Here is a 10,637-nt window from a genome sequence, read left to right as displayed (position 1 = left end):
ACACAGACCGCCCTGATCTGACCCGCACATATCGGTTTCCCATTGAAATTTGTGGGCACGGGTATTGTTTGTGTAAAATCTTGTGGGGCGGGGCGGGTCTTGGGTTTTTTTTAAAAAAAACCTCGGGTGTCCGACCCACCCAGCACAAAACCAAAAAAACCTAAAAAAAACCCTAACATATTACATATCTGATAGTATGTGCGTCATTTGTGTGTGCACCACTCTCAGTCTTCATTTTCACTTTATCTTCATTTCCTCTTCACCCCGCACACTTAGGGTTTTCCACCCATTTTTCCCTGTGCCAATCTTCATCTTCTTCACCCTCCCTCACTCTTGCCTTTCGTAAGAGGTTCCTTTTCCTGGTTTCCCTGCAGATTTAGTGTTGTGGGTTGTTCTCATTTTGGTCTCTAAGCCATAATTTGGGTTCAAAACCAGGTTTTTCAACTGGGTATTGGTTGGTTTCTAGTTAAATTCTGAGGTTATTTTTTTCTTTTTTCTTCCTACATTTCATGGTGGCTATTTGACAGATCTGATCTGTGAATGGTTCTGTTGTGAGAGAAAGTTAAGAGTGTGAGAGTGTGTTAGAGAGAAAGGAAGAGATGGAAGACAAGCCTAAAGTTTTGGAGGCTGTGTTGAAGGAAGCCGTGGATTTGGTAATAGATCTGAACAACTTGAAACATTTTTTTGGTTGCTAATTTAATTTGTTCTATACTTTTGTTTGTGGAAATGGTTCTGTTGGGTTTAAAGTTTTGGACTTTGTGAGTGTAGGAAAACATTCCCATTGAGAAAGTGTTTGAGAATCTGAGATGTAATAGAGAGGGTCTCACTACGGAGGTTGCAAAGGAGAGGCTGGCCATTTTTTTAGGCACAACAAGCTCGAAGAGAAAAAGGCATTGTTTCAGAAGTCTAACCCCTTCCCCCCCACCCCCCCCCCCCCCACACCGCCCCGCCCAATCAGCCCAGCACAGATACAGCACATTCTTAGTGGGCCACCAGTAGGATTTTTCAAACCCGCACCTTGCGGGTTTGGGTGCAAAAAATGCGAAAATCTACCCCAATCCGACCCATGCCTAGCCTTACACACCACCACAAAGAATGTCTGCTAGACTCAGTAGATGCTCCACACATAGGACAGTTCAGCTCATCCACTATCTTGCATCTGAGCAATTTATCTTTTGTAGGTAAAATATTGTTGCACGCCCGCCATAGGTATAACTGGACTGCTCTCGAGACCTGCAATTTCCAAATAGAAGCCCAAGATGTGTGATCATCCAGGATGGAGGATCCACTACATTGGGATCTACCGCGACTTTCCACCTCAAGATGATAGACACTCTGCACAGAGAAACTGCCCATTGTTGAGTACGCCCATATCAACCTGTCAAAATGAAACCGTGGACAAATGGCCATACTGTCGATCAAAGGTATGTTCCACCAATTTGAATCCATGTCAATTAATGCACAAACTCGAGCTTCCCTGTTTAGAATTTGTACTAGTGTTTGGATCATGTTGGTATGCTTTGAGTGGACTCATCTATCACCCTCCCATTGCCCACCTTCCACATAAGAACCTCATGTAAAAGGTCTTTTGCACCCCAGATGCTCCTCCAGGCATAAGAAGGTCGCTTCCCTAATTGAGATCCCAAGTAAGTAGACCCAAGCGCTCATCGTGTATGTCAGGATAGCCTATATAACATCCTTGAGTAGGATCTCTTTCCCATGGGAGAGGAACCTCTTCTTCCACTTGTTGAGCTTGCTCCAAATTCTGCCCTTGATGCTATTAAACGTGGAAACCCTAGACCGGCCGATTAGGGTTGGGAGGCCTAGGTAATTCTCACAGTTAAAATATTTTCCAGAAAATATTTTACGCCGAACTAAACGAAGCATACAATTGAGGGGTTTTCTTGCATGTATCTACAATGTTCAGTTTTTCATTAGGTACTAGCAAAGAGGAAAAAAAAAAAAAAAGAAAGAAAGAAAGAAAGAAAGAAAGAACAAAGCAATGCTCATGTAAAACTTGAAAGGATATCAATAAGAATTTTCTCAGTCTTTTTTAACCAAAATACGAAGGAGGAAAGCTAGAGAGACCATCCTTAGTGCAGCTATAGTTAGCCATACCAAATTACGTAGTGATATATGATGGGATGAGTGGGAAGAGCGGTTTTGGATGTGATGAAAATTTGAGGATGGTTACTTGTACAAAGAAGGTGTATGATGAGGAAGTAGTGGTATGAAACTTAATTTCTTTATTATAGTACTTATATGAATCTTGAAGTTTCTCTCAGTATATTTTTTTTATTATTATTATTATAATATATATATATATATATATATATATATATTTAAATTATGTTTTCTCTTTCAATAGGCGCATCCTAAGCATGAGCAATTTTTAAATAAAAAAAATTGAAATGTACGATGAGATGGCCATAGTTGTTGGTAAGGATATGGCGATTGGAATTTTCTCAAAGGCTTTTGCTAATATAGATCAATATGATAATGTTCTTGATTCAGAACATGTGGATTTGGATTTTGATATAGTGTCATCAAAATGAAAAGATGTTGCTTCTTCCGATTTTGCTGCAGCCAAAGGGTCACATAGGAAAAGAAGCCGTGCTGACAGTGAAGATACTTATAGTTTGATATCTAAACAGTTGAAAAAGGTTGCATTAGCACTTAAATCTCTTAATAATGGAGTCAATGCAGATAATCTTTATGAAGAAGTAATGAAGGTAAAAGGATTTATGCTTGCATTTGCATTTGTATTTGACCACTTAATGGGAGATGAGAATGTTGCAAGGCATTTTTGGCAAAGAATGCTAAGTTTAAAAGGTTTTGGTTGGACTTCTTCAAAAATCATGGAACTTAGAATTTGCATATCATTGATATAGATACTAATTAACTTGATTGTAATAACATATATGATTGAACTTGGATGGCCGTAGTACATAGAACAAAACTTTTCAATATTTATGGTTAAACTTGAATGGTAATATTTATGATCAAACTTTTGTCGATAATTTAAGTTTATTGTTGGATGTTATTTATGGCTATCCGAATTAGAAAATATACGATTATTATTAGTCACCGTGTATATCTTAGTTAAACATAATTTTTTAGTTGTTTTTTTTATATAATTTTACATTAATATTTTTATATTGTAAATAAAAATTTATTTTTATAAGTTAATATTATTAAATGAAAATATAAAAAATATTTGTGATTTTCTGTAAACGCCAAACACTGGAAAATATTTTCGGTAGAAAACATTTTCTTGAAAAATGATTTCTATGAAAATATTTTTTGACAGAAAACATTTCACATCGAAACAAACGGAACAGTAGACACACCCTCGCATCCAATAAAAAACTGAACATTGTAGATCTGTTATTAATAATTCCAAGCAACAGATCAACCCTGCTAAACCCCTCAATTTCTATAAAAAGAACCAGATACAATCTCACAACTACAATACAGTCAAACTACCGATAGGCTTTGTACCATAGAGTAAACCAGTGGAAAAGGCACTCCAAAACTGTCGGTGAACTTGTCAGGCACCTCAATACACAATGCAGTATACAAATTAAATGCCCAGAAAAAGAAAAATCACACAGATTAGACACGTGAAACCTCCAAATAATCCACGGACACAAGCAGGTACAAACATGCTTTGTCCACCATTTGGGTTCCATCAATGGTTTGGTAACTTTATGAGAGATCGCTATATCCATTATCCTACATTTCTGCAAAATTCAACAATTTTTTAGTATTTATCATTGTACAAGAATTCACAGAACAGAAAGCCACCTATTCTTCCGCATAATATACATCTGACAGTATCAACCAGAAAATAGCAATTTTTTTCCTCAGACACCAAGTAAACAACAATGAAGCTACCAGCCAACAATCATCATGATACATAGTAAACGAGACAAGAAAACTTCACAAGATCATATTAAACAAGCAGCAGACTGTACGTTGAAATGCTTCTAGATTTCCACTATCAGAAGGCATTTGCTTTTGGTGTTGATTGCTCATTACTGACGGATTTGGCTTGAGTGTTGTAAAAAAACTATAGCATAGGTGCTGTAGTTTTTTTAATAGTGAAGATCTAACTTATTTTCTCTCTCTTTCTTATAAAACACTTAAAACTAAATCTTGACCATTAAGAAAACTAAAGCTAACTCCAAACTCAAAAGAAGCTCACTTCACCTTGCGGTCCATGGGACCACTCTTAAACTCATTTACAACTAAACATATAGCTATTCTTTCGACAAGGCCGAGCAAGCATGTATGATGTATCCATTGCCTTTTAGTTGATGGCAGTAAATAAAGCATTAAATGGAAATATGGACCAATTGCTTCCATCAACTGAGGAAGAAACAAAACAAATACAATGATTTTTGCCACACTAAGCGTGTGCTCATTTTGATGTGCACATAGCAGTGCAAAGGTGGCATAGTATGTCTGGACAGATACTGGAGGGTCATTGCAGCGATAACAATGTTGGTCGCAATTTAGATTCACAAGTTTAAATTCAAAAGTCCAAGAAACACGCCTGAACTATTAGAATTATATCTGCACTTCATCAATTTTCCTTTTCTTTAACCTTTATGTGGGTGGAAATGGTTTTATTTCATTCCTTCGTTTATCCATTTCTTTTTTTGTTTTAATTTTCAAAATATAACGAACGCTTGATTCCTAACCAAGCTCTACATTTCACAAGTTTTTCGAAGCATTGCAATCCTCCTCACAAAGGTACCCATCTCACAAGTTTTTCAAAGTATTATTTTCCTCTTCACTGAAGATGGAAAAAACAAACAAACAAATAAACATCAGTCAAAGGGGGTTTGAGACCCTTTTTTGTAAGATCAACTATAAACCCACTTTTCACACCTAAACTTCATTCAAACTAAAGCATTTGAACAGTGCAATAAACCATTCAAAGAAGGACCATTAGTCGATTTTAAATTCGAGCAGATCATTGACACTTAAAAAATACATGATTTTTGTGACCGAGTTTTAGTGGCCTTTCAGGATGTCTGAAAGGTCACTAAACAACAATGACCTGTGATTAGTGATCTTTCTACAAGGTCAATAATCAAGAAGTCAGTATTTATGATTTAGTGGCGTGTCACTGGTTGACACGCCACTCGTTCTGGCACGCCACTATATTTAGTGGAGTGTCAACCATTGACACGCCAATAATTAAGGCAATTTTTTTTTAAAACAAGAAAATTCTGCAATCCGGATTAATGCTTTTATTTTACGGTTTAAGATCAATCCATCCTAAACCCTAATCTATTACATTTCCATCAATCCATGATCAACACAATCACAACAATTTGCATTTTTATCGATAATCAACAATCACAACAATCACAATTTGCGTGCATGTTGCCACCCTGTTCTGTGCTTCCACAAGCAACATTTGCGGCCGAGCGATTTGAGTAAGAACCTGCAACAGGACCTCGTACATGCTTCTCACCGTGCCAAAACCATGTAGTGTATGTAGTCATTATTCCCTTACCCCCTGTCAAGTGGGCAAGTACGACACCGGGAGGGTGGCGCTGGTTATTTCGACACGACTTACAAGGGCGGTGGATATTTCCATTAGGGATCCTACAGTTACTAACTGCGAAGTCAACAAACGATCTACACCCATCTCTGTATTCTCTTGTACCCCTAGACTTTGTCATCCAAGTCTTATCCATCTTTCTCTCTACATACAATACAAAATAGTAACAAATGAACATACTAAGTTTATGAGACTTCATACTAAGTTTTAAAATTTGAATATTTGAATGAGAAAGGAAGTTCAGTCCAATTATTCTATTAAATATCTAAAAGGTTAGCACAAAAATAAAAATAAAAGAGGTGTGTGGACACTAAAAATAAATGCCATTCCATTCTACAACAAGCATATATTAATATAGAGTGAAATTAAACTAATGACGCCTAAAGCATCACTAACGTTTACAATTCAAAACAATGAAAGTTGAAGATAATAAGCAAAGTTTCTCCTAAAATTTGGCGACAATTACTGGCATAAGCTGTGGTTTTGAGTTGATAATTAACCACATGTTATAGAGCTAAGAGGCAACGTACATGAGCTGCAAAAAGAATCATGCATGCATGTTTTTGAAATGTTTACTGAAATTTTGACACCTTTGACAATTAAACATGCTGAAATTACGACATGCGCGCAGCTAACCATGAGATCCTTTAAGGCTGCAGAAATGAGGAGGCCGTACGTGTCTAAGGTGACCAAACATAAAATAAATGAATAAATGAAAACAATGGATATTTATATCCACTATATGATCGGAATAATATATAAATCCTTATTTTAATTTATTATTGAAAGTATATAAGTTTAAGGCAAAAGGATTTTTTATCTCTTTGTTTCTTCTTCTTTCTTTTCTTTTATTTTCTTTTATAATTTTCTTTTTTGTAATCTTTTAAAAGTCTTTGTTTGTATTTTGTGTGTGGAAGATGCTCTTCCTTTCACTCTCTTGTTTAATTAGTTTGTTAAAATGATTAGAAGAAGTAGAATACATCCAACATTCGTACGTATGTACCAACCCTAAAAGTGTGAAGGGATTTTCTAAAGTCTACCTTCAACTTCTTTAAGAAACAATGCTAGCTTTGTAGTTTAGACTGTTTAGTGGTATATTTTTCTCTTTTTCAAAGACAATGGAAATTTAATACTATGATATGGGACTCAAGTTAACAATCTTTTATTACATGCATGTTTAAGAAGAAGCAAAAAAAAAAAAAAAAAACTTTATGTACGAGCTCCTAAACACCGTTATAATTTTTTTTTTTTAAAAACACAATATTGAATGTGATTACCAGTAATATTATCATAAACATTTTGTATGAGATTTTTAGACACTTCGAACGTCCAAAAATCGCATATAGAAGATGGTCTAGAACTACGCACACCCATTCGGGTATCCAAAAAACCAATTCAAAACCAATTTATATATGTTTAAAAAAATATAAAACTCAATTCAAAACAAAAAACCAAACAATAACAAAATCCCTCAAAAACCAAACAATAACAAAAATCAAAAACTAAAACAACAAACAACAATAAATGTATTTTACACACACACACATATATATATATATATATATATATATATATTTTTTGATAAGTAATGTATTTTACATATATTAAACACGTATATATAGATAATAAAATATAATTAAGAAAAAAAATCGGAGAGGCACTAACCGTACAAGTGGACAGCGTTGGTGGTCTTCGGCGGTTGTGGGTGGATGGCGTTGGACCTGGGCGGAGCTGGCTGGGAGAGCAAGAGATGAGAGAGAGATAGAGCTAAAGAGAGATATTGAGAGAGAGAGTAGAGTTTTTGTTGCAGAGGGCGGGTCTTGCCGAGTGGGGAGGCGCAGTCCAATTAACATTTTTTGTGGCGTGTTTGACTGACACCCCACAAATTTAGTGGTGTGTCAGTCCAAAACGCCACTAGTTATTTTGGTGAAGTGTTACTTTTTAATATGCCACTAATTAGTGAGGTGTCAAAAAGTACTTTACTGTAAACACGCCACTAAATGCAGAGTTTTTTGTAGTGTGAGCTAAGAATCACAAAATATTTAGAGAAAACTCAAGAAACTGATTAAAGCAAAGGATTTGAATTTAATACAAACAAATTCATGAACAGGATTCAAAAGGGAACACATGAATCTAGATGGGTTCACGGATCTGGAGCTAGTCAATCATGGCAGACATTCTGAGCTTACCTTCCTCTGGAAGATTATCCAGATCTCCTAGCATGCTCTTGTCCATGCTCAAATCACTATTCCTCTTGTTGATGATGGGTATTCATGGCTTGTTAACATGGCCTTTCACAGTGCACATTCAGAACTGGCATGACTTGTTAGTTCCATTGCAGAAACAATCTGTAATATTGTTATTTGTTATCGAAACATATCAACAATAGCTCACCAAAAACAAACAAGTTAGATGAAAATGCACACAACAACCCTCATCTTTAGTACACCGTGGAAAAAAAAAAAAACCTTGCAATGGAACTAACAATTCATGCCAGTTCTGAATGTGCACTGTTAAAGGCCATGTTAACAAGCCTCGAATACCCATCGTCAACAAGCTAGTTCATTTGGGCACTTCAACATATACGTACAGTACACTAATTTGAAAGACCAGTACACCCATTGCCGTTTATACAACAAAAACTTCCTCAAAACTTTTTGAAAGGATCCAAAACATCATACCGAAATATAATAGTTGTGCCTGAATGGTCTGAATGTTTTGATAACATAAAATAATCATGAATTTAATAACTTAATCAATATTCTAATTTGAGTACAAAGGCTTAGCAAAATTAAATTTAAGGCATGCAGATGAAGTACCTCAAACCATTTCAACTCCTCTTGAAATTGGAGTGCAGGACCAGGTTTGGTTCCTCCATCATAGTTCCCCGTGTCGGTGACATGATGCAATATGGTGTAGCCTTTCTTATCAATCCTGAATAAAGACCATATCGAGATGGAGTAGTTCAGTGAGGCATTTTGAAAATCACAAGGAGGACAGACATAAAACCTGAATCGTGAAATCCAACCTCCTAAATACAACGCAATGATGAGCAGTAAAAAAAAAAACCCAACAAGAACCATGAACCGATGCCATGAATCAAACACCATAAAAACACATGAACGAAAAAGACCCAGATCAACGAAATAGCAGCTCTCTAGAATCAACAACCAGAATAAGCCCAATCAGAACAACAAATGATGCCAACACAAGCAAACACACAAACCTGGGTTTTGCGTCGCCGGTGGTAACTCTTGACGGTGGAGAGAAATGAGGCTAGGGCTCGAAAACAGGGGAGAAGAAATGAAAATGATTTCAGATTTCGTTTTACCCCCTCTTCTTCTCAGGTTTTTTTTTTTTTTTTTTTTTAATGTTTTTCTAATATGCTGACGTGGCATCGCTGACTGTACGTGCCACGTCATCCGAGTCGTATGGGGGTGTCGTATCTGCGTCTACGATATAGTTAGCAGCTCTGAATCTGATTTGTGAATGGCGAAGACAACGTGATGGGGTTCAATCAAACTATCAAATCGACAAACCCCTCCCATTGTGTCGGGCATGTGTGTTTGTATAGTAAATAGCGTCAGTGATATACTGACAAAAGAGTACATGTATTTCCATGCAATTGTCCCCAACTTCTAACAAACTAGTCCCAGTCGCCGACACTTCTACTTTTCCCACACTTATTACAATGGTGACATACTGTGTACCAACCACGAAAATAAATAAAGAATTTAATATAAATTAATTATATTTATTAAATAGGATAAGTCTAATAATTTAATTCTAGATAATAATATTTATATTACCGAAACAAAATAAGTTTAGGAAAAGGAAATCAAATTAAAAAATAAATAATAATAATAATAATGAGTTTTAGTAGAATAAATAATTAATTGTATTGATAAAATATAATTAGATTAAATGTGGGGTTAGATTTTAGGGTTAAATATCTAATTGCTCCATGTGGTTTTAAAACTTTATGTTTTGCCTCTTGAGTTTTTATTTTTTTCATAGGAGGAGGTACAAGTATTATGGGAAAAGACGGAAATAGTACCTCCGTCTATTTTTCCGTCCAAAACTAACGGATTGTCACGTCATCCAACATGTGTTGGTGTAATATTGTGATACTTGTCCCCTAACACCACTTCAGCGCCAACTTGTAGTTTGACATATGTATGTGAATTATGTAACTTTGAACCTTCTATAGTTTTATTAATTTCATGTTTTACCCCGTATGATTTCATTAAGTATCACAAATGGTACATTGGTTTTCAATTGTATACCCCCTAGTTTTATAAATTTCATGATGTACCCCTGTGATCAATAAGTATCATAAATGGTACTTTGGTTTTTTATTTGAAGCTTTTCTTTTTCTTTTTTCTTTTTTTTTTTTTTAAAAAAAAAAAATTACACGAGGGCCAATTTTGGGGGTGGTTCGGCCACCTCACTTTGGCCCTTCGGCCACCTCGAGGGCCAAAGCCTTTTTTTTTTTTTTTTTTTTTTTTTTTTTTTTTTTTTTTTTTTTTCACTTTGGTCATTGGGGGTGGCCAAACCACTCCAGGCCAAATGGGGGTGGCAGAGTCACCTTCAAGCCAAATGGGGGTGGTTTCGGCCACCATCATTTTGGCCCTTGGCCACCCCTAGAATTTTTTTATTTTTTATTTTTCAAAAGTCCTTAAAATAAAATAAAAAATAAAAAAATATAGTAGCCATGTCAACGCTGACATGGTGCTACGTCGACACGTGTCCGATGACATGGTCAGACGTTAGTTTTAGACTGAAAAATGGACAAAGGTACCATTTCTGTCTTTTTTCATAGCACAAGTACCTACTATGAAAAAAATGAAAACTCAAGAGGTAAAAAATAAAGTTTTGAAACTACAGGGGTGTGTAAGGTATTTAACCCTAGATATTAATTATCAAATGATAGGATTAATAAGACATGGGGTCCTGTCGTAATTTATAAAAATATGGGCATTGAAATAAAATAGAAATCCCCATTTTGTCACGTGTCAGCCGAGATTGGCTGGGAGAAGATAGCCTTATCTTCTCCTCA

General features: G+C 35.7%; 1 protein-coding gene across 4 annotated transcripts; it reads right to left on the bottom strand.

Moving 5' to 3' along the window:
• Positions 1-5,238: 5,238 nt before the first annotated feature.
• Positions 5,239-9,074, bottom strand: LOC133856614 (uncharacterized). Of its 4 annotated transcripts, none has more exons than XR_009898233.1 (5): positions 8,805-9,074; positions 8,398-8,512; positions 7,768-7,926; positions 7,244-7,313; positions 5,239-5,722 (listed from the first exon to the last, which is right to left on the bottom strand). XR_009898233.1 is itself a non-coding variant. In XM_062291671.1 (5 exons), the coding sequence occupies exons 3-5, from the start codon at positions 7,811-7,813 to the stop codon at positions 5,364-5,366; spliced, it is 471 nt and encodes a 156-aa protein (XP_062147655.1). In that variant the 5' UTR covers positions 7,814-7,926; positions 8,398-8,512; positions 8,805-9,047; the 3' UTR covers positions 5,239-5,363. The 4 variants fall into 4 exon arrangements, 1 of the variants encoding a protein (XP_062147655.1); XM_062291671.1 differs by having other exon boundaries at positions 7,244-7,309; positions 8,805-9,047; XR_009898234.1 differs by lacking the exon at positions 7,768-7,926 and having other exon boundaries at positions 7,244-7,309; positions 8,805-9,065.
• Between the last annotated feature and the right edge of the window lie 1,563 nt (positions 9,075-10,637).

The sequence above is a fragment of the Alnus glutinosa genome, chromosome 14, assembly GCF_958979055.1.
Source record: "Alnus glutinosa chromosome 14, dhAlnGlut1.1, whole genome shotgun sequence".
Taxonomy (NCBI): domain Eukaryota; kingdom Viridiplantae; phylum Streptophyta; class Magnoliopsida; order Fagales; family Betulaceae; genus Alnus; species Alnus glutinosa.
The sequence above is the reverse complement of the archived record's forward strand: the minus strand, read 5'-3'. Positions and strand labels throughout refer to the sequence as shown.

Excerpts from the sequence above, each read along its gene's own strand:
- LOC133856614 (XM_062291671.1), bottom strand. The coding sequence starts at position 7,813 with ATGGACAAGAGCATGCTAGGAGATCTGGATAATCTTCCAGAGGAAG. Across the intron at positions 7,310-7,767 it reads GGATAATCTTCCAGAGGAAG|CTCCGCCCAGGTCCAACGCC; the intron begins GTAAGCTCAGAA and ends TCTCCCAGCCAG. Across the intron at positions 5,723-7,243 it reads CAACGCTGTCCACTTGTACG|AGAGAAAGATGGATAAGACT; the intron begins GTTAGTGCCTCT and ends TATTGTATGTAG.